A 23,732-nucleotide genomic window follows, 5' to 3' on the forward strand; every position below is an offset into this window, starting at 1 on the left:
AGCTCTTAATGACGAAAAGACCTGCCTATTTTACTTAAAATAATGCATAATTACACAAGTATTAAATTCATATTAGCTAGGAGAGACTGAGCGTCATAATTAGAAGGGATTAATAACAACATTTATAGTGAGTGAGTTCAGGACAACTGCGCTATATCTTTGGTCCAGAATTCTAATTCTAAGAGCCTCGCAAAGACCTCATTATTATACAGTGAACCTAGAGCAAGCCTAGCGAGAGTCGTCTTCGAGGGGTTGGACATGTCATAAAAATGACACCGAGCGATCCTGCTTGTAAAGTCTTTTTGGGAGAGGTGTTAGACTCAGGTCTCATTGGAGTGACCATATACATAAGCACCATTATTTCCCCTCATAAAAGGGTATTTCAGTATTTTTCCCAGTATTCAGTTCTGAATGGCCCACTGTGCACTCGGGGTTTGGATTAGATCGCAACGTATGTATCGGTTGGTAGTAGTGCTCTGTGTGTTGTTGCATGTAACTGCACACTGTGCTGCAAGAGAGCTATGTTTGATGTACATCATAAGCAGGCAGCAGGTCTACCGTAGGGTGGAACCATCGACAAATTGATATAATTACACCGAACAGATGGCAATTCCCTTAACGGAGCAACCGATGGTGGCGCATCGATGGCAACGAACCATAACACCACACACACATGCTAATGATATTGGTCTTCTAAGTCCGATGCTCGGAAACAGTCAACCTCAAACCCCGGCATGCTGGTGCTGTTGCATCACGAAAAAAACACGCACCGGTAGCATTTATTATCTGAACCTACCTCAAGACCTTCCCCATTTCTCGAGCCCACAGTGGCGTCCATGGGGCCGCTCTGTATTTGGCAGAGCTCTGCACTACTTTTCAAGGGTGTCTCTAGCGTTACAGGCGCCGACCGATACAACCAACGCGGTAAACATTTGGGCGCCATATCCCGCCCGCCGGGTTTAGCAAAACAATGTAAGGGAAAAACTCATTAAACAGCGCGTCAGCGTCGATCGACCTCGATCGATGAGGTGGGAAAACCTTCGGAGGAAAAAAAACAACAATCGTTTCAACAAACATGAAAACAAAATCAAACCCCCTTGCTACCCCGTCTTTCCCCCTTACGCTCCCTCCCTCTCACTCCTTGCGAGTCATAGGGAAAGGGTGGCATAAAGGTAGTAATAATCAGAAATTTGCTGCAAAACACTTTCTCTTCCGCCCCAGAAGCCTCAGTTGGTGGCTTGTTAATGCTGATGGACTTGGACTTTGGTACGCGCCAACCGACAATCGGAGAACGGAGAACAGCACACTTGGCAAATGCATCGATCGCGTTTCACAGCAATAGAACGTTGGTCGTACTGGTGCCGTCCACGTCCGTAAGCGAAAAAAACCCTGCACACCCTCTGTATGTGTGCTTGTGCGTGTTCCCTCGCCGTGTCCAATTTCTGAGCGGGCGACGATCACACCCGTCCTAGCCGAAGGGTGGAGAAGACACTGACCTGTGGACGATCACCCCTCCCAATCGGCAATGGCGTTCCGTGGGTTTTCCTTAGCAACAGAGCAGCCTGTCGCGTTGGCCCCAAAACTTTGGACCGAAAGCGCGAGTTGGGTTGGAGCGCAGGGCGAGCTTAGCCAATGAAAATCGAGTCTCCGGCCTAGTGATAACGATCGGTTGCCGACGTATAACGCCAGCCAGAGGGAGAGATGGAGAGGGTGAAAAAGGTTATCAAGAAAATCGATGCACCACAACGGTCGGTTAGCAAAAAAGGGGCAGGCGCCTGCTGGGAGAGGTTGTTGTTTTGTTGTTGGCTGGACTATTTTTACCGTCGCTGGAGCGGTGGACTACTATATTTGGATCCGTATTACGGATGCACTTTTACTGAGGATGTGAATACAATCTTTCATTAATGAAAAGGCAGGGTCTGCTGTATCTCCCTATCGCCCGCCGTAGGTTTCTTTGTGCAGATTTATTGCACTCTTCACATGGTACACCGATAAGGCGTGCTGTTCGTTTTCTAAACCTTGGCTTATTTCTTCTTTTTTCCCTTCAGAGCAGCCATTGACCGACCGATTTCGATGGTTTTGTTGTAGTATTTTGGGGCGAAAGGTTGAACATGATTGGTTTTAATTGACGGGCACGAATTGGTTAGAATTGGGCATCGTGCGGACCGATCTGGTACGCAGAACCGACAGTCGTCCACCAACGTTAATTGCTGCTGATTGTGTTTGGCGACGAGCTGGAGGTTTTCTTCTTGGTGGTATCCTCGAAGGAAAGCATGTAGAAATAGCTGGGTTCTGTCCATTTTTGTGTGTCACGTAAAGTTGTTTATAAATTGAAAGTTTGCATGAGTGAACCTTCTTGATGATTTTTTCTCGGTAGTTGACAGTTCATCAAAACACGAGCGTTACAAGGGTTTTGCTGGTTGGCAGGGTTTTTGGGATAGTTCTGCTTTGGTTCGCTTGTACAAGCTAGTCCTCCACAAGCAATCCACGCAATCATGATAGTTGTACAGACCGGATACTTACACCAGATATCCAGAACTCTCCGTTTGAAGACTCTGTTCGGGATAAAGTGGTACATTTTCTAAGAATCTGAGGAAATGTCTCATCTTTCTGCAAGTTGAAATTGCAACACGTTTTGGGAGGGAAATATATTTCCTTGTCTTTACCTTTTAAATATTACAGTGCGTATGAAGATTCTCCTTATACTTGGTTAGAATTTGGATTCCAGTTCTACGTAGCAACATTTAACTTCATCTCCAGAATCCAGAAATGGCACAAACATTGCTAGATCATTCAGGCTTTGTTGAGGATTCCTTACAAATACTATTGACTCAGTGCTTATATAGAAGTAATCAAATAGGTTGGACGATAGCAACTTCAACCTTTTTCGACTTTCTTGGTCTAACGACTTTTTAAGGTTATGCGTGCCATTTCTGGCTTACTAGACTGATGGCTTTTGACTTATTTGAGTTGGATAGTCTATGGGGGAACAGTCCAAATGGGATTTGAACCCCGGTCCTGCCGTGTAAATGCCACTCCGCAACTTCAACCTCTAATTGAGATTTGTTCCTGGGATTTTTATTTTTGTTTTGTTGAGAATTATCGCCAAGAGTCGAGAATTCCTTTCTGCAAAAAGTCTAGATATTCTCTGAGTTGTCTCAATTCAACCCCCTAAAACCCTGTAAGATTCGCTATAATCCAACTTGTTGCAAGTTCTTTTTACGATATCTCAATACGTTCAAATATTCCTACAACGTCAAACAACCATTGTTGATACTAATTTTACGATTATTGCAGCTGGCACGGACATAACTTCCTTTCAAAAACTTAACACAAATGACATCCTGATGATCTATTTACGTAAAAGCCTGTTTAGAAATAGATGGAACTTTTACGATAAAGTTGATAACAATTGTCCCGGCCCCGTAGTCCCCAGCAGAGCTGGACTGCATAATGGATAAAGTTTGTCCGCGGTGAATGCCAAGGTTGATCGAAGCAGGAAGATAAAGCTGTCATAATGTCCTGACCCATCAATGCTTTAACATGCAACACAAACAACGTCCAAAGCATAGAAATGCCCTTTTTGTTGGCTGGTTTGTCCTCAAAACGCAAGCCAAACTCAGCTTACAGGCTAAATTTAGTAGCAATCCACCAATGTTCCGTGTATGCATGTTGTTGCCAACAAAGAATCGATTCCTGCTCCGATTGGGATACCCGGTTCGCAGTGACGGCTATCGAAAATCGATAAACGATGGGAAGGACACTCGATATCCACGTGTGTCCACAGTTTTGTTTGTCCGTTTAAAGTATTCTACGCTCACGAAAAACTTTCCCACTATGCAGCAGAGTATATTTGATTAGCAATAGTTTTTTTCCCCCTGATGCTAGCAAAAAGCGCGAAAGCGCGTGTGCTACTCATTATTTACACGCGCCTCAAAAATAAAACGCCTGGTCTTGAGAAAATTCTGAAAATAGTTCTCGGTTCCTGTCGGCAGAGGTGACCTAAACCTGCATCAGATTTCCCACTTACTGTAGGTTTACGGGCGACGGTAAAGGGGCCTCCGCACCCGAATCCAGCGGTATCAGAATCGGCCATGGACGCGTGGTATGATTTATCTTTCAGCTGCTTGATCAAGGATTTCCCCCTTAGCTAGAATCGGGTAGACATATTAACAAAACCTTCGTTCCCTGCGTCCTCTACGCTACTTCTCTCTCTCTCTCTCTCTCTCTCTCTCTCTCTCTCGGTTCTACGTAGAGATAAAGTACGGCGAGGGTAGAACAGTTTCGTCACCGTTTGCGCTTATGCTCGGTCGGTCTAGGGACATCACTAGAGGACGGTTACGGAACACATGCTACAGCGGTGTCGATGGGTTATTCTTAGCCGCCGAGTTCGTCTTGCACTGCAGCTCGGGTATGATTGCGTAGCCAGCCCTGGTGTGGTGGTCATATGACAGGTTAGGACGAGTGTGTGCGGTGACAGTTATGCTACCGCGTGGTCGTGTAACGGATTCGATGACGGGGAAGAGATGGCGTCAGCTAGAAGAGTAGAGAGTAAAGCGAGAGCTGCTATCTTGTCTTTGTAAAAGTTTGTCACTCATCCAAGTGTAGAGCGTGTAGGTCGAGCGTTGAGTGTAATTAACACGCTAATGGCACGCCCCGAGAGCGAGGGAGATGGGAGAAAGAAATAGAACTTAGCGCCAAGAGTTGACGCCACCGAGTGCATCTTACCAACAAGTCATTAAGTTCGTCCTTTTAATCTGTATCAATTCCAATAAAATTGGAACTTCGCTCAAAGTAATTATTCTCAAGTTATTCTGAAGATGTTGTGCATCTGAAGAAGTCAAAGATACTGGAAGTAACATCAGAGACCTATCTCGGTAGTTATTACCTTATATTATCCTATACAAAAAAATAAAAACAAAACACTCAATTCCCATAATAGCTGGCTTGAGAGGCACTTCAAGAAACCTCCCTTGCGCGGTGGCTGTATTTTTACCGCATACGTCGAACTAATTTTAGTTTGCCAAAAAACCAGCCAACGTCCCAGAATGTAGTTCACTCGTGTTTAGTTCCCAGAAAAGAACATGGCCACCGTTGTAGTGAGCATTTGTAGTGGATACCGGGGTTTTTCTTCGTCTAACTAATTCTAGATTCTGATTGTGTTGAGACTCAGACCGGCCCAGCTAGAATGGTGCGGTGCGTGCGTCAAACGCAACTAAACGCAACTAAACGCAACCAACCGCTTCCAAGCGACGCACCACGGTAAAAGTCCTTCGCTTTCTCCTTCGAATTGTTTGCGGTACGGTGATCCAAACACCGAGGGCCAACTGTAGGGCAAGCGTACAGGTGTTGCGCCAGCGTCGCCAAAATGGCATAACAGCAGTTGGCTTTATGCCCTATGCCTAGTTTCGCTTTCCTCTTCGGTGGGAAGTCTATGTTTTCGGCTCGGGATGCTCACCAGATCTGGTCGGAGCTCGTGTATTTGCAGCAACAGCAGCAGAGGCCCCTGAAGACTAGATATTAACACCCGGTTTCGGTTGCCCGACTTCGAATGACACTGTATCAGACGACGAACCAGGAAGTCCACCAACAGGCCCTTAGCCGATGTCACTGTACCGTCGTCGATCGCCAAAGCCGTGGGGTGAATAAAAAGCGATGCAATTACTCTCACCCGAGCGAGCTGCGGCTTCCTGTGCCACCAGAGTTCAAACCGCTTTGTGCGACTCGCGACTCGGAGCAAATGCCGCCAAGGTAACTTCCCATCCTTCCGTTGGCGTTTATGAATGAATGTGCGGTGGTGGCGTTGCGGTTACGCGAATGTGAAAAGATTTTTTTTCGCTTTCTTTTCATTGCATCGTTCTGCAAGTGTCCTGCTCACATTCGTCATTACCGTGTATCGAATCTTCGCACCACAGACAACTCAACCGTGTGTGTGTGTGGGGAGGTACACTTTTACTCTCGTCGAGCGTTTGAGAGTCAACCGTCCCGGTGTTGAGGATCGGCGATGGTGATGATGTATGTGGCTGTGTGTTGCTTGATGCCGTCTGTCAGACCCTGTCCGAGTTGTTTATGTTATTTTTCTGAAGACTCTGGCAGACAGATCAATAATTGGAAGCGTTGCGTGGAAGTGGGCATAAAGAAATGGATTATCATCAAGAAAATCCCTCAGTTACCTAGAATTTTGGCAGATGGATAAAATGACATCGCTGTTAGTTTAATTTACACAATCTGTTATCTGTTAAGAAGGTGAGGAAGTCTCTCAAGATTGAGTGTCCAAATGAATGTGATCATGTGTATTACTTGAAATCGCATGAATCGTTCATTGTACGAGAGTCTGGAAAGCAACTCCATAATGCCGGCCTTTGAAGTTGGATAGCTAGTCCCGATCTGGTCGGTGTAAATCACCATGATTCAACGTGAACCGTTCCCGGCCGTTTTATCCCACGCGCCTAAAGCAAACGATTGCCTACTACAAAAACGAACAAGAGGTTTCGTAGTACTCGGGACCATCTTACGGAACCGTTTCTTTCGGAGAAGCGTTTCATTTGTATGCAATTACGTAAATGTAGAGTGCAATTGGCATATTTTGTGGTGATCGACTAAACTGATGTTGAACGGTTCGTCTCAGCCTACGCCGGTTATGCAAGGAACGCAAGCCACCAGCTCGAAGAAAAAGAACAATCTTGAGCTTAAGGTAAAGATTGATTTACAGATGTAGAAAAACTACTTGCGGCCGGTGGTTCACGCAAAGCGAAGTATGCCATAAATCGAGGTTTTTATGTTTGCATTTCTTTCAAACACATCGACCCAATCCCTATGCAAGGATATATGGGGTGAACCTTTCGCTCGGAGCAGTTCACGTATAGCAGTCAAGAGCGTGCCCACTAGTTCCTTGAACGACTTCCTCATGTGCCACGAACACCCACCAGCAATTTGCACCTGAGCTAGGTGCCGATCCCCCTCGGCTATAATACCACGTATAAACTCTCGTGAGGTAACCTCCAAGAGTGCTAACAGCACCCACCACAACAAACGATGCATTTTTCGCTTCCTAGACGGCCGGTTTGATGATTCAGTGCCTGTAGTTCGCGTACGGGTCAGAACTAGGCAGACACACACCAGATCGCGCATGTCTTGTGGTCTAATGCATCAATATCTGCTGTGGCTTGGGCAGCTCGCTCGTCGTTCGGTCCCATGATCGAGTAGCACGATCTCTTTACCGCCTTTGGACATTCGGACATCGTAAAAAGCGCGCTCTGAGTGTGTGTGTGTGTGTGTGCACTTACATAAAAGAGACAGAAAAATGTCAATCCTCAGCCATGCTTTCGCCGTGCTAGACGGTTGGCACGTTCCTCGCGTGGGAGTGATGTGATGTTCCCCCCCACCCCCGGTCGTACCAACCCGGCAGCTCGGTGTGATGTATTGTCCATCGGGAACTAATTTTACTCACAGAACAGAACACGGCCGGTGGCGAAAATAGTATGCTCTCGGACCCGACCGCCCGAATGCCACACCCCAACAGAGTGCGATCATGTGCAACAAGCAACTAGGTGTCCACCCGTTCGTCCGCCAACCTCATGCTCCCGCTTCTTCATATCTTACTAAAACGTGTACGTGCCGTTCTTCTTGTCCCTTTGCAGATGCTCCCAATGAGGTGCTGTATATGATATGTGGAGTCGTCATCGCCATGGTCCTTGTGGGCCTCATCATAGTTTTAGTTGCAGTTACAATCAGGTGAGTTGTGGGATATTCTGGCCGATCGAATGATTGCGATCGATCGGGGAACACGTTCTTGGCTCGTCGGATTCTTTAAACGGGTTTTGGGAGGTAAGATTATTTGGAGGTTCGTAACGGGGCGTTACATAAAAGGTGGCCACACGCCGCTAAATTAGAGGTAGCTTAAGAAAAAACGGGGAACGTTGGATAAGGCGAGAATTGTAAACATAACCTCCGGGCTCTTTAAATAGGCTTCCCATGATAGCATGAGAGGCCCCAACTATCACAGGAAACTGTACCCAAGCCGTACACAAGAAGTACGTTGCTTGCGTCGCTTCTCGTTTCTTAAAGTAAATACCCCAACCAGAAAGGGTAGTTTTGTACGAAACAAGCCCCCACTTGTTTTTTGTGACTAATAGTTTACAAACACTGACCACGGACGCTATTTTAAGCACCAGCGCGGCACCATGTTTACTACCCTGCTGAGTGTTTTGCACTATCACCTCCGCATGCCCATTACTTCCAGTGGCGTTACCTTTATTTTATGATGTTATTTTTTTGTTGTTGCCCCAAGCCACCAGTTTTTTTTTTCTGCTGAAGTATCTTGAGGTAAACGGGAAGTGGCTTAAAAAAACTCAGAAGCGTGTGAACACGGACAAGGTGTATTGCAAGGACAGTTTAGCCGTGCTCTGCGTACTTTGTAGTTTTAATCTGCTGAGCTGTTTAGGAGTACTCGCGATAATCTCGCACTCGATTGTGGGGCGTAGGTAAATTCTTCAAAATTAAGAGGAGCGGTCCGGTGACGACGGATTAAGGTGAAGACGGTACTTGTTGTAAGTGTCGGAGCATGCCACACAGGCTTTAAACTTCAAATTGCCAGTTGCCTGAGCAGGATTTCTTGCGATAATCGCACGTGCCGAGCTGGCCAGTAGGTAGTATAGGCGAACCGGAACAAGGGTTTGCCAACAAACCGTTTGCCACCGTAGGAGCGATCATTAATATGCATCATTAGTGTTCTTACGTGTGGGGTCAGATCATCAGCCCGATTTGCGCACACAGTCGATCAGTCAGGACGTTGTTTGTATATATTTGGCCGGGGTTATTGGCGACCGGTCGGTCCCGTTGTGTTTACGGTTTTGTCCAGCCGAGCCAGCCCACTACTACTCCGTTGCGGTTTGTACCGGTTTTATGCGCTGACCGGGTACCTCCGGCGAAGTGCAGCGAATCGCGCAAGATCGCGCTCACCGAAGGAAGACTCCGCTCCTCTTTGTGGTCGTCGCGAGCTCTAGGGCGAGAGTTCGATCAACTCTTTCCGGTTCGTTTGTTTTGATCGTGAAATGTTTATACGCCGGACACGAATCCTCCCTCCATTCGGACGCATACGGAGCGGGGGATATTGTTCGTTGGTGCTGGCGTATTTAACTTCCGTGTTCCGTACGCGTGTTGTTTAGATGGAGTTGGTTTTCGAGAATAGTTTTTTTTTCTATTGTTGTTGGTAGAAAAAGAACCGTTGGGTGGGATGATTTCTCTGAAAGATTGCTGTTCTGTTGGTGTAGAGATGGGCAGCTACATCAACTCAACTCAACAGACACAGGATACAGTACACGCGCGGCTCCAATAACTCCGCTTAGCTGGCGTCTAAGCGGTTTCCCGTATTCCCACAGGCCAACGGCACATCTCTCGTTACATAATACCGCAGACACTAGCGCAGCAGAAGAATCGGCGAGCTCCAAACACTGGTTAGAGCGTTAGAGGGAGCGAGTAAAGTAATTGGAGCACAGAGTTTTGGGTGCGGCGTTGGGATTGCGTGTGCCGAAATAAACCGCGCAAAGGGTGGTTGCTCCGTTCAAGAGCCCCCGTTTTGGGCATCGCGAAGTCTACAAGGCTACCGGGGGACGCCCAGACGTTGGTGTAATATAACGCCTTCGGCCAAGTGTCCAATTGTGCACACGACCGGGAGTGGGAGTGCGAACTCAGCTGTGTTCAATGTTTGAACCTGCTGCTTCACCCTCCCCAGTGCGTGTGTTCCTGCCATTCCTCAACCGAATGGTGTCCGGTAGCAGTCGCGTGTAGCATCCGACACTACAGACAAACGACTTCCGTAACGGACTGTACGGCGGTTACGGGATTTTAAGTTCGCGTAAGTGTCTAGAGTCTGCGAGGAGTTCTAACCTTGTTCGTGTAGAACGCAGAACCTGAGCTTGATCAGCTTTGGATGTTTGTTCCCTAGCCTAGAACTAGCTGACACGAGGCGGCTACTCGACTCGCTACAGCAGCAGCGTCATGTTCGCTACGCTCTTCGAAGGTCAACTACGACAACTACCACTGAACGACCAGTTAAGGAAACGAGCGGTGAACAATGCCAATTCCATCGGGTTTCTCGAAGGGTAGCGGCTGCATGGAAGGAGGTCCGCCCGGTGTGTTCGCGTGCGTAGTTGCAACGAATTGCCACCAGCGGGCGCTACACCCTACTTGCTTGACTGATTGACTGGTGGAAGAATTTATCAGGTATGCCGTGGTAAGTGTGCCGTAAAGGACAAATGCACGACAAACGGCTACCACTGGTCGTCGCAATGCATTTTCTCGCCAGCGTAGGTATATGCACGCGACCAAGCCCCTGACCCTGCTCTAGATTCTAGCGCCACCGTGAGTCTGTGTCGAATGTGGCCACTTGTGGTGGCCGATTAGACGTGTCGATATACATTTATTTTGCAAAGCAAATTATGAAACATCGCTCAGCTGCGAGCGTGTGCTTGCGTGGTGGAAATAATTTATACGACTGCACATGTCCAGTGCAAACGACGTATTGTACAGGCGGTAATTGCAAGACTAGTTTTATTATAAACTTTAACAAAAATGCCACGTCTAGAATTTTTGCCATACTTGCTAGACTATCTAGAACATCGGTAGAAAAACTTGTCAAACATCATCAAGAAATAGCTTTAATTCCTAAGTTTACCGGTAGGAGAAGTTGTGGCTGGTAGTGGTTTATGTCGAAACTATTTTTACCCTGATGAAATGTCATTTTTCATTTTTCACAAAGGCGTAACATCAGACGGCAGTACAAATTTTAAAAATCCCAAACAGGTTCCATGTTCTGTTTCTCCCCGGCCAGCACACAAATGGTTAGAAAATCCCAGGGGTGTTGTAAACTACCACAAAAACAAAACAAAAAAATCCCGCAACACGTTTCACCAGCTTGAAATTCCAGCAAACAATCGCATTACTGGAACGCAAATAAATACACAACACCTCCGAAAGTTAACCTAATCCCCCCCATTTTGTGTGGCGCCATCTTGGTCTCTTCGGGCGCGTTGTAACTTGTTGGCGCGAGAATTGTTTTAAAGTTCGCTACGAAACAGTTCCGTGCGCTAATTCTTCAACTCTCTTACCCGATTAGCATAAACACATTAAGTGACGCAAAATGGCTGGACGTGCCTTTTTACCGTCGCTACCTAGAGTCGCATGCCCTGATCGTTCGGCGTTTGGTCAAAACCGATTCAAAAACGCTCATTTATTTTGACACGTTTGAGCGGGCACACACACACACACACATATAATTTTGTGTAATAAGCAGTGAATGCGCAAGCGAGTTTTTGGAAACATTCCGCTCGGGGATCATTATCAGCACGCTGCTTCAGCTTCTCCCCAACGTAGCACCATGCTAGATTGCTAGAATCGTGCAATCAGGAACTTGAGAAGCGAAATATTTGCCACTCCACAATTGACTATCAATCGACGAATCTATTAAGTTATTGTCAAAACAATTTGTCGATTTGTTGGTCCGGGTCAAATGTTCCGTGTAGCAGCAGCAGCAGTGGTGTTGATTGTTGGTTGGGCGTTGATTGGCGAAGTTTCCAACGTACGCTCTTTGCGGAGACGTAATCTAGACGTCTTGCCATTGATCAGGGCACCAATAATGACTGGCATGTCGGCCGGTGTCGAAGGTTGCTAAAACAGAGGTTAACAGCAATTTAAAGCGTCTTAACAATGCTCCACGTTGCTTGAAGATTGTCACTGTGTGGCTTTATAGAAGCTTATGTAAGTTCCCGCAGGAAGGAAGTTGATTTATTTTTGGCAAATGGAAAATAAAGTTTGCCAGAATGTTGTATTAATCCTCTGATAAGATAGCTGTCGATGTTGATTTATGGACCCGAGGATTATCGGCGGACTTTTGTGATTGATAACTGACAACTTTCCAAGCTATCTTTTTCCAGGGGACGGAAGCTCTTAATTGGTCTGGAATTCCATTGATATTTGACGTCTTCGAATTGAACATTTAGAGCTCTTTTAAGTTCATCCCGCGATATTGCATCAAACAAACAAAGACGCTTCTTCCCTCGGGGATACCAACTCCAGATCGATACACTCTCCCATCAAGGTTCGATGATCATCCATCTTAAGATCATTACCCTCGTTTATGGGTTCTCATGGGTCAATTATGCTTCTCTGGCTGCGATGCTCAGCCCAGCGAAAGCCAGCATCATCATGAGAGTGTCTTTCGGACCAGATACTCACGAGTGATGCCTTTGGGACTCGCACGTGTACCAGGGTGCCGAGCCTGGTCCCTCTCACTGCCGGAGCTACCAGGCTGCCGCTGGATCTTCCACCAGGCGAAGTTGCATGAGTCAGCTTCGAGTTACGAGAGCGAGACAGATGCAGGGATTACACGAGATCTCGGCTCGCTGAGTACTGCAGCGATCATTCCTCAAACACACACACACAAACAGCAGTCACACAAGCAGTCACGCAGATTCCATGGGCCTTTTTTTGTGCTTGAAGGCCTCTCCGGCGGTCGGTCACGGGGAACTCCAACTGGTTGCTTCCCCTACTACGGTTTTGCCTGCTTTTTGCTGCTCGGCTCTACCCCCTTGCATATGCCAGTCAGCATCATCAAGCGTACGGGCAACGACGACCGTTGCTGGTCGGTTTAGTTTCTTCGGTTAAAACTAGCGGTCCGTCGATGCTCGGAAACCAGTCCCCGACCAAATGTGCCTCTGAGCGGAGCGTGTAGCGCGTGAACCAAACACATTGCGTACCGCGCTGTGCCCGTTTTTGTGGATCTGTACGTGCGTCCTATGTGTGTGTGTGCATATCCGTGAGTGCGTGTGTGTGTATGTGGTGTGTCTAGGCAAATGTCATCAGCTGTTGACGCTGCTGCGCCCGACGAGGCAAACGAGGCGGACTCAGCTCTACTAGCGCGACTATCTTATCGTGTCGAAGTGTGAGCAAAAAACGGCGTACGAGGCGACCTCTCTGCAGAAGCTTTTTGTGCCAGCGCGCCGAGCAGCGGCGGAGAAGGAAGGGCAAATGGTTGGTGCAGAAGTTTGGCCGCAGGTAAATTTCTTTGTTGCAAACCAAGCTCAGCTGCTGGCGGTGAAGTTTCGCGGGTTCAAATCACGCTAAATCCTTCCCTCGCTTCGTGTGGCTGCCACAAAGGAGGTCGAGCACGACGACGACGGTGATCACGCGCGATCGTACAGCACGGTCCGGAGCGAAACTGCACCGGAAGGAAGACTGGTGAAACTGTGAACCGAACGTGATTCGCCATTGTCTTTTCGGTCGGACGAGTGAACGGCACCATCGTTCTGTGCAAACACGCTAAAGTTCGCCGTGGGCTCATTTGTGCAAGCATCGCTCGAGCGTTTGTCGAGTAACGCGCGTGGCGCCTAGTAACGCCTAGTAACGCCATACTAAGCGAGAGTGTGGTAGTCGTGTGTGCGTGTTGCTACGGATCGCCATACGATCGCTACGGTAGTGGTTAGTGACGGCGAACCAATAACGTTGGTGTTTGTGTGTTCGCGCATGTAGTTGTGTCTGTGTGTCGGTGTGTGCAACAAAAAAAAGAGTTGCCTCCGTTCTTCTTCGTCTTCTGCAACCAACCCTGCTTGCTTGAGTTAGAACAGCTGCTACACACACTTGGTACGCGTCCAAAGCGGCACGATCTTATCGGCGTAGAGTACAATCCGGTGGGTTGTGCTCCGTTGTTTCCCCGTTACAAAGTTCTGCTTTGTGCACGCGGGCTGCCATTGGCGATGAAGAAACGCGCCGCCGCAAAGGTCCCACCGAGACCGCTCCACCAGCACCATCAGCACTGGAAGAACAGCTGATTCGAGGCTGCACTCGCTTAACTCTCCGTTGATATCGGCCTCTACCGTTGAATCGCTGTTGCCACCTCGAGAGCTTCGAGAGTTGAGTTGTGTGTGATCTGCAAACGCTGCAAAGGCCGTTTCGTGTTGGCGGCCATTTACAGCCGAGTTGTGCCTCTGCTGGCTGTGCCTCTGGTGCGAGCCGGAACGAACGTATAGTGGTTGGATCGTGGTGGTAAAGTCTCGTACCTCGGTCTCCGTTTGACCGCATACACGCGCAGAACTTTTGGAGGTGGCTAGCCCACAAGTTCCTGGTGTCTTTTTCGTTGTCGTGCTGGGGTTCCCTAGCATCGGAGCGAAAAATCAGCCCAAGGACTGTGCCACGCCAGGGCAGTCAGCCGCCATCGTCAGCCGAGCCGGTCGTATATCGCAGATCACGCACACAAACCCACATACGCCAGGCGCGTGTAATCTGGAAGCAGCGAACGTGGCACTAACGGCTAGAGCTCACCCGAATCTCGTACTTCACGATGGAGGAGATATATCTGTATCTCTACATGGAAAGGTAATGATGATCGACAACACTTCACGGTCGCCGTACCGTCCCATACCTCACAGACCACTCCTCTGGTCAGCTAGCGGAAAGATCCACCGTAACTCTGTACGGTGGCACGTGTCCTCAGGCTGGGCAGTGTTGTGGGCAGTGAGGTTTGGGTGGCGATGGTGGCAATTATGCAATTAGTTAATCGAGGCCGCGTACTTCAACGATGTGCATCAGGGAGAGGGGGGCTTGCTGCTCGGAAAGAATTCACCTCCAGACAATGCACGGTGACACTTGCACGTAACTGATTCATCGAGCTCCTCCGCTGGATAGTTTGAAGAGCGGCTCACGACAAAGATCGCACTGACGAATCGTTCTAAAAATGATCGTTTCTCAAAAGGTGCTTCTGTTTGAACCATTTTGAAGAGGTTTATCGGCACTTGAGGTGTGCGTGCGGTTTTGCAACTCCTTGAAGGTGTTAATTGCTGACCTAAGCCAAATGGTTTGGTGTGTTTCATCCAATGCCACTGCACTATTTCATGCGGGGGGATCGGTGGTGATTTCCAAGACGAGCCGTTTGAGTCATAAAACTTAAATATCTCTGGCCAGCTCTGGTGCTGGAAGTGCGATTTTTTTTGTGCTGCACAATTGATAAAAAAGCTAATTGCAGCTAGTCACGAGTGGAAACGACCGAGAGTTGGAAGCGATTGATGATCGTACCAGAATAGCTAGAACACACATCACAACCTCGTCATATGTGTTTTTTTTTTTTAATGTAATTGTACATCTGGTTCCCTCATCGTCGATCGTCTCGATCATGGTTGTTTTGGCTCGTTAGTCAGACAAATACTCAGGGGGTTCTCCCTTCATTACTAGTCGAAAAAACCACCCAGTCGATTTTTTTTCTTCGTTGCTTTGTCCAAATGACTCACTCGTCCAGCATAATCTTGCCATTCTCCGGAAATCAGGCCAGTTTGATTCACTTTCTTCGCAGCACTTCGTGTGGTGTTGTGCTCAAAGTTCACGCTTTCGCAAGATATCGCCACCCCGCACTGCACGGATGCGTGCTGTACAGCTGTACATAAACATCGGTCCAATGACGTCATGGGATCGATCGCTGACCATTTGTGCATTTACATTATGTGAGGTAGAGGCGGGAAATCACACACACACACACAATGGACAACGGCCCATCTGGTAGAGGCCTTGATGCGAACCGTTGGACCTATCCCGGCCACGGACGATTGTGAACCGTTACTGGTGATGTCCAAAGTGTTCACCGATGGCCGCTATGATTCAACGTCAACAGCATAAAGGAAGGAGATGTTTATTTCGTCAATCAATTTTTAAGTCTCAATGCGCTATTTTTGCCTTGTTGCAAATATGTTGCATAATTTGGCTGAGGGAAAAAAACTGACTAATGTTCGGGGCAGGAGAAAGTGAATCGCTTTGACAGGAGGTTGAGATCTACCATAGTTTACACTGTATAGTTTGACGCTCGAAATTCGCCTTCAAACGATTACGATCGCCTGCTCGACAAGCGCAAAGGAAGCAAGACATGTGTTTGCACGATGGAAAACTTTCCATCGCAACTTCACTCAATTAAGATCTAGCGTTTACAGTAATGAAGCAGTCGTGCGAGATGAATCTCGTAATCGAATCTCTGGAGGTTTGTTTGATGATGTGAGAGTTGCTAACTTAGTATCCACATCCGTACACACTGGGGCAGATCCGTCTTCATTCTAGAAGCGAGGCCCAGTCATGATGATCTAACAATTCCAAGAAACTGGCCGTGCCAAAGCGGACGGTTTGCTGCTGCTGCAGTGCATTAGCCAAATAATTCAACAATCGGATCGGGAGCTATCGAAACAGGTGTAGTCGATTAGGGCAGATAACGTGTGCCGATGTCCTTCCTGTGGTATCTTGTTCGCACACCCCTGGCTCATGATACGATAGCGTGATAATGATGGTCCAAAGTTTTGAACGCAATGCGCCCTACTGGACCATGAGTTCATCGTCTGGCAATGGGCAATGTTTTAGGGTTTTGGGCTTTTTGTTATTACCTCGTATTGTACTCGGACATATCGGACACTTGTCTGCGGCTTAATAGCAACAACTTACCTTTGATCAATGATTAGCATCCGGGGAGTCACTGGGTCGTGTCGGTGTGTGCTAAGTGGATCGGATGAAGTTGCCTGACGTGCTCGTGCACAAACCACTGAAACATGCCGCCAGAGTGACGGGCCCCCAAATGGGTGGGGAGGAAAACATATTTTCCCATCCCCAACTGCTGGTGCACTAGTTCGTGGCTAGTGGTTGTTTGTTTGCTCTGTTGTTGGTTAAGAAGGTTGCGCTGATAAATTTGTTATTGTTTGTCATGCCATTTCCAACACCCAATCAGTGGAACCCCACAACAAGACAGCACCGATCGGGTTGCTGTAAGCTGACAAATAGCAACAAGCGCAGAACAGATGTTTGGATCCTTCTGCAAGGCGCTAGCGCCAAATGAGTTCCTCACGGAGGGCATACAGCATTTGTTAGCCTTATTGTTTATCGTAGTGCCATTTGCGTCCGTGGCGGTTCTTGTTTTGTGTTTGTCGTGGACATAGTTACGCATGAACGGGGTTCATCCCTGTTCCAAAAATGCTGCCAAACCGAAGTGTTCTACCAATTTAGTGGTTTGACCTTCGAATGGCACGCTAAATGTACTGTTTTCCCCCCTACTATTGCTCCTGTCTGGGGCATGAGTACAAATTAAAATGTTTGCTTAACAGAGAGATGATCATTGGGAGTACCTCGTTATCTTCCCAAATTCATAATGTGTTTTTCATTGAGATTCATTGGACGGATAGATTGCTTGATAGAGAGGACAGCCTCATCAGGAAGACATAATTCCTCTCGGTCTTCAGGAAAACTCTTCCCGCGGTAGTTCTCACGGCTCTTAAAAGCAAATCTCGAGGTCATGTGAAAGGAATATTGAAGTTCATCAAAAAAGGAAAGAGAGCGAGCGCGTGGTTGAATGGCGTATGTGGCGAAGCGTCACTTAATTCATCAATGAGCGCGATTCAATTAAGTATAATTTGTATTTGAATGGTTGTGTACGGTTGCTAAATAAGCTCCATTGTGGATATCAACTTACCACATGTGGGGGGACGCATAACATTTGCCCGTTAGTCCCTTATCAATGCCTCAGGTATTACGTTAGGCGTGCAATTTCTTCCACGAAACCTCACAAAACTGTATCTTCAACAGAAAACTGCACATCCGGTGATAAGATTCTAGCTTGTTTGTGCGCGGACATACGTGTATCGGGCGAAGTTAAGCGTCGGAGCTGAAAACTATTCTTCGCCACGCCTGTGACATCAGGTAGGAGACACCCGGATCAAAACATGTTTTTCATTCGTCGCCTCATCGTGTTTGTTTGCCTGATCCGAGGATTTCGAAGAGGCTCTGATTCCGCAACAAGCGGGACAGAAGATCTTCTTGGTTACGGCGTCAGTAGGACACAACAACAACAACGCACAACGACTAGAGTTTGAGAATTCCGATCTGTGCTGACCGATGGCGTCATTGTCCGTTGCTGGTCTGCGTTATCTCGGTTGATGCCTGCGGGACCAAGGTTTTCATGAATGAATTGTTGTGGCGCTAACGTCCCGAACCCCGAACGGTACGAGCGGGTTGAAGGAAATCGCTGTCGAGTTATCAAATTTATAGCGTAACGTACGATAGAGCTCCCGGGGGTTTGTAGGTTAACGATTCGATCGGTAAACTACGATCAGTGTCTTACCGATGTGCAGGAGAGCTGATTAGAGACACTGGCGAAGGTAGGTTGTCATAAATTCAGACAACCTGTCTCAGGGATGCAAGTGCATTGCACTGTCATTGAAGTTTACAATGCAAATTAGTACTAATATTGCTTCCGAATGCCAGACCCTACCTGTCGACCAAGTCACCGCATTGGAACGGCCTGTTCTTCCGCCTGCTGATTGACTTGAAGCTTGGAGAACGCTTGTGCGATTAGAGCGCTGGTACTTCATTTGCATCAGTCAGTAGGCAATGTGTGTGTGTCTCTTTACTTCCTACAGTCATAAAAGAAGACGACAATTAGCGTGTTCCGCCAAACCCACCAAACCGTCACCGGTAGATGATCGGCAAATAGTGCATTCGCAATCGAATCATCGACGAATGGCCAATAGATCCCGGCGGGTGGTATCTCCCCGTTTCTCAATGTCTAACATCGTATCGATATGTTTGTTACCACACGCCATGCCCCAAGGCTAGTGGAAGGTTTTGGGTAGGGTGAGTGAGTCAGCTGTGGACCTAGCTTCTTCTGGGTGCACGCTTCCAGTGGCTGATTCGGAATCGGACCTACGACTTACCCCGGATGTCACACACATGCTTATATCGAGCACAAGCTCTGAGCCGCCAATGCATCATGCTCGGGCAAGCAAACCGATTGCGCGCCTATCGTACTCACAAAAACGTGCTCATATTACTAAGCTAGAGCGTTATGCCAAGGCGAACCTACCAGTCGACATTGTGTGGCGGTGGTGGCCACAGGCAGAAGAAAAGAAATGCAATTGTATGCGCGGATGACGTTTCCAAGGGTTTATTGCGACTTGGCAAGAGTCCGGTGGGGGGAAATTGGGTGGGGGGGCCACTGTCCAGCACGTCCTGCTGCAGTGATGATAAGGGACACGTTTGTCCCTCGGAAGATATCGCTTCCTGCTGGATAGGATATAGGATCAATTTGAAGAAGAAGGTAATTGTCTTCACCATATCGTACGAAGATAATCACGATGGACATTCGTTTCTTGGGGCAGCTTCAATCGCAATTAGAGTTTGTTGTGCTCCAAGAAACGGGATATCGGGGTGGCACAACAAACGATTCGGACGTATGCATAATGCAGCTTGCTGTCGGTGCAGTGCAAACCCGGTGGTGGACTTGGATAACCGGTTCGGATCGACCTTGAGTTTGGCTTGGTCGTATCGATCGGGTTCCCGGGCGCGTACGGTTTTGCCCCTCTTTGTCTGTTGCACTTGAACTTTGTCTCGGAAGACCTGGGTGGTGTCTGTCTTACCTGGGGTAGCGAGTCGGATAAACTCTGTACTCCCTCTTCTCCTAAGCGCCCGTTGGCAAGAAGCAAATGCCCGTACAAGAGGACACTTTTTGTATCTGAGTGGAAACGTCTAGTCATACACTGCGGGTCGATACCAACCGATACCAGTTCCGACTGGAGTCAAAAGCCACCGGTGCCTGCTGCATCTTTAATGAGTCAGAAAGTCAGGTGAGCCTGACTCTCTCTCTCGATAGTTTGTAATGGGTGCGTATCGAATGCTATTGTTTTCCACGACCCACACACACACACACAAACGCACACGAAGTTGCGGGAACTTGGGTGGAGAGTTCCGCTTTTTAAACGCTCGATCAGCAAGTACTGCTAGCGTCTGGGAAGTAACTAGTGACGTTTTTGTTTTTTCGGTGGGATCGTCATATTACGTTGATCTGCTCCGTACTTACACCCGGATGGAGAAACCCCGGCAAGAGTTCGCTCTTCGCCCGAACCGAGTGCGTGTGACGTCAAGATGGGAGGGAGACCCTCGGAGCTTGACGCACTGCCCAGTACGCACGGAACGGCATGGAGTATGGCGGAGCGCATGGAGCAGGCGGTCGAGCTTCGCTTGTGTGCGCGTTGTTTTGTGCGCTCCAACACACGGCCGGCGGTGATTGTACGTACGCGCCACCGTGTTCGTGATCTCGTACCGCGCGCGCCATATAAAAATCGAACCGCCGACGACGAACCGAAGCAAGTCGAGTACGAACCGTCGCATCTAGCGGACACACACAGAGCAGCGCTAAAGCATATATTGCGCGCGCGACAGCTAGCAAGAGCAAAAGGAAAAGTAGTAAAGCGCGCTTCCCTCGATAGTGAAATTTCGAAGCGACATTTTCGAATCGACTAGGGCAATTGAAAAAAAAAACAAACAAACACAAGCTCTCCCCCATACCGTGTGTGTGTGTGAACCGTGTGTGGTATTTCGGGGATGAATTTTAGTTACTGTGGTAACTAGTGGTTTGCAATTTTGGCTCACAGTAAGCCGTGAACGCAGACATCACCTCCTGAGTGGACGGGTCGTCGTCGTCGTCGCCTCCGCCAGTGACATTAGCAAAGGACAAAACGGTTTTAGACGACGTCGAACACGGTGTTGGTTAAGGATATCTCACGACCGTGTCTGTGACCGTACGTGTGTGTGTGTGTGTTGGTGAGGTTCTATGGCCATTTGCGAAGGCTCCTGAACGAATACACCGCGCATCGAGGAAGGTTAGCGCATTGAGCAGCAGTCCGTACATAAAGCGCTCGACTGTACCGCTAGCCTGACAGACAGTGCGTGTGCTGCAGCGTGTGAGTGCTCCGGGAGCGTAGCCACGGTAGAACACGCTACAGAAACAGGATCACTGTCAGGACGAATTTTGGGTTGAACTGTGTGTTCTGTGCCGGGTTGTGTGTGCGTGTGCGTGTGGCAACCTCTGTTCCTTACCCTCCAGAATCTCTCCGCTGTGTGTGTGCGCAAGTGAAGCCACAGCCACAGTCGTTACAATTGGGAAGAAGGACATCACAGAGGGCGAAGCCTTAGGCCGTTAGCGCAGTTACAACAACCAGAAAATGATTTCCTGCCGTTTGGGAGCGTAGTGATCCTATCCAAGCACAAAAAACGTTTCTAGTCAGAGAACCCCCGAGTTGGGCTGTGCAGTGACCGTTGTGTTTTTTTTTGTTTGACAAACCGTCGTGTGAAGCCTTGAAGGGCGTAAAAAACCAAGCTGAAACACCTCACTGATGTGTGTTTGTGTTAACGGGAAGCAAATTGTCTGTGATATAGCGTGAAGAATTGTGTTTCCTGCCAAGCAAGGGAGAACGACAAAAAAAAGACGTTCTTCAACGCTCGTGTGTTTTTGTAGAATCTATTGGGTTGTTTTGAACCCACAAAGAGACCCTCGAGGCTCGCAAAACCCTCACCCCCCCCGAGAGTAACATTATAACCGACGCGCCAAGATTAACGTGTTCAGAAAAATGGTTGGAAGCAACGGTACCCTAATGACGATGCGTCTCGTCCGCAGTAAGCTGAGAAAGCGGGAAGAGTCGTCGACGGTGAGCCCGGTGACGGCAAACAACGTGGAAGCGCCGCCCCACCACCATCTACACCATCACCACCATCACCATCCGCACCACCAGCTTCATCACAACGGAACCAGCCATCCGCAGCAGCAGAACCATAGTAGCAGTAATCACCAGCATCATCACCAGAACGGCAGTCCGGAAACTGGCTACTCCGTACCGACGCCGATAGCCTTCCGGCAGAGTCCGTCTACTGTGTGGGTCTTTCCACCGTTACCACCGCAACCGAACATCTACAACGCCAGTAGTCAGGTAAGCAAATCCAAAGCCTCCCAGATTCCGAATATTGAGGCTCTCTAGGTGTTGGCTCTTGTTCGCTCTTTTGCACAACGGGAGCAAAGAATCATCGATTCCTTGTGCTTGAAGAAGGCCTTGAACTCTTCGTATTTTTTTTTTGTTTCGCACGCCCAGTTCAGCGCCCTTACGTCTTCTTCGGAGGCTCCCGATCAGTGACCATCAGTCGCCGCAATGAGAGCAGCTGGTGGTGTGGCTTCACCATACCGCCAGACAGACTGATTGTAGTCGTTTTTTCCCTTCCTTATCCTTTTCGTCCGTCTCAGAAGAACAGGGCAAAACAGTCGAAACGAGAGCATTGTCCTTAGTACGACGGGTGCAAGAAACAAGAAAGGAGGCAAGAACCACCAAACAGCCGCCGATGGTGAAAAAAGAGCATAAGAAACCCGATTTTCATCCGATGGGAAAGGAAAAACAGGGATGAAAGGCAAGAAGCGGTTGGTTGGTGGTGGTGTGTAAAGCTAAAAACCGAAGTGCAGACATGGCTTCTAGGTTTCTTATTTTTCTTGTTTTGTATGCTTCCGATTGAACTCATTTTCGGCGGTCAGCGAAGAAAAAGAGAGAGAGAGAGAGAGCAATACTTTAAGCAAGGAATGGAATGTCTGTCTGTCTCGGACCGTTGTGCGCACCGAAGGGTTGCTGTTAGGGCTCGTCTTCAATGCGTTCCGTGTACTAAAATCTGTCTCTTTTGCTTTCTCCCCCTGATTCTCAACAGGATGCGTTAGTACATAACGAGAAGACTGGCTTCAAGGGACTGAAACGTCAGCTGTCCGGTCGGTTCAAGCGTCTGGTATCGAGGAAAGCGCACGAGCCTGCCCCAGTCATACCGCCCGAGCTGAAGCCCCAGCTCAAGACGATCTACGTGTATTAATCATAATGATTTCCAAAAACAAACATCGGGAGTGTAGCAGCATAAGATTCAAGCGTGTGCCTCGTCCTATAGGTGCAACACGATGATAATAGGTATAAGCTTAAGCAGACATTAAGGGAGGCCCTAGATTTCCATTCCTACTGGGTAGATGAAGAATTCGTGTGTTTTGTTGTTGTAAATTAACTCTCCCTACACACACGCACACTGTTCGCCTACGAACGTCAGTTACGCTCCTCACCACAATCACACCTATGTCGAGTATTCGAGGTTCGCGAAGAGGGGCTGCCGATAGGGCAAACATATCATAATTTAATTTATTATCTTTCGGTGCATTGCAAATCGCTCCCACCTCCCGGAATTAAACCCACCAGATCCCGCAAAACGCAAAACCCAAAACGACAGGAAGTGAAGTTTTCACCAGAACCAATATCTTCATGAGACGCGTCACAGGAGCGCTGTGATGCATGATTTGTTTTTAGTACACAACGACAGAGCCATTCCTGGCAGAGGAATTCAAACTAACAAAACCATCCGCTGACGCTAACTATCCCCCCCGACATATGGGTCTGGTTGATGATGAGGAAGGAGGGTGAATGATGTGAATGAGGTGAAAGCGAGGGGGGGGAGGGAAAAGGATTCGTACGATAGGTGCGTGAATTTCGCGTTGAGGTGCTTTGCAGTTGGCAGTGGCTTTTCGGCTCTTTTTTTACTATCAGACAGACCTTCAACATTTGTCCGGTGCTAGAATATGTTTTAAGTTTTTCATTCCAAAACTCAACCCTGTGATCGACACACACACACACACGTCAATAGTAGTTTGTCCAAGAAAAAAAGAAATAACTCTGCCTAGTAGGAGAGATAGATTTGACCTCGTCCAATCTTGAGACTTAATATGGCAAGCGATTACAGAAGATTAAAATAGTTATTGATTCAAATATGATTGAAAGTTTAAATCAATTTTTTTAACTATAGTTGAAATTGAATTTCTGCTCAAGATTCAATTTAAAACTTCCCGTGGTGTGGTGTTGACTTGGCATATTCAAACT

At 48.0% G+C, this 23,732-nt stretch overlaps 1 protein-coding gene across 9 annotated transcripts in view; it reads left to right on the forward strand.

Annotated features, from left to right (window-relative positions):
• The window catches only part of LOC118508311 (protein catecholamines up-like), an 85,398-nt gene extending 61,887 nt beyond the window's left edge, over nt 1–23,511 (forward strand). For 6 of the 9 annotated variants that reach the window (XM_036047979.1, XM_036047978.1, XM_036047976.1 and 3 more), the window contains 3 exons: nt 7,641–7,734; nt 21,464–21,773; nt 22,531–23,016. In XM_036047979.1, coding sequence (XP_035903872.1) covers nt 7,641–7,734; nt 21,464–21,773; nt 22,531–22,686 — 560 coding nt within the window. In that variant the 3' untranslated portion in view covers nt 22,687–23,016. Of the gene's footprint in view, nt 1–7,640; nt 7,735–21,463; nt 21,774–22,530 lie in introns of all 9 variants that reach the window. The other 3 variants (XM_036047971.1, XM_036047972.1, XM_036047974.1) reach the window with 1 other exon arrangement.
• The last annotated feature ends 221 nt before the right edge of the window (nt 23,512–23,732 follow it).

The sequence above is a fragment of the Anopheles stephensi genome, chromosome 2 (genome assembly GCF_013141755.1).
Source record: "Anopheles stephensi strain Indian chromosome 2, UCI_ANSTEP_V1.0, whole genome shotgun sequence".
In the NCBI taxonomy this organism is placed as follows: Eukaryota; Metazoa; Arthropoda; class Insecta; order Diptera; family Culicidae; genus Anopheles; species Anopheles stephensi.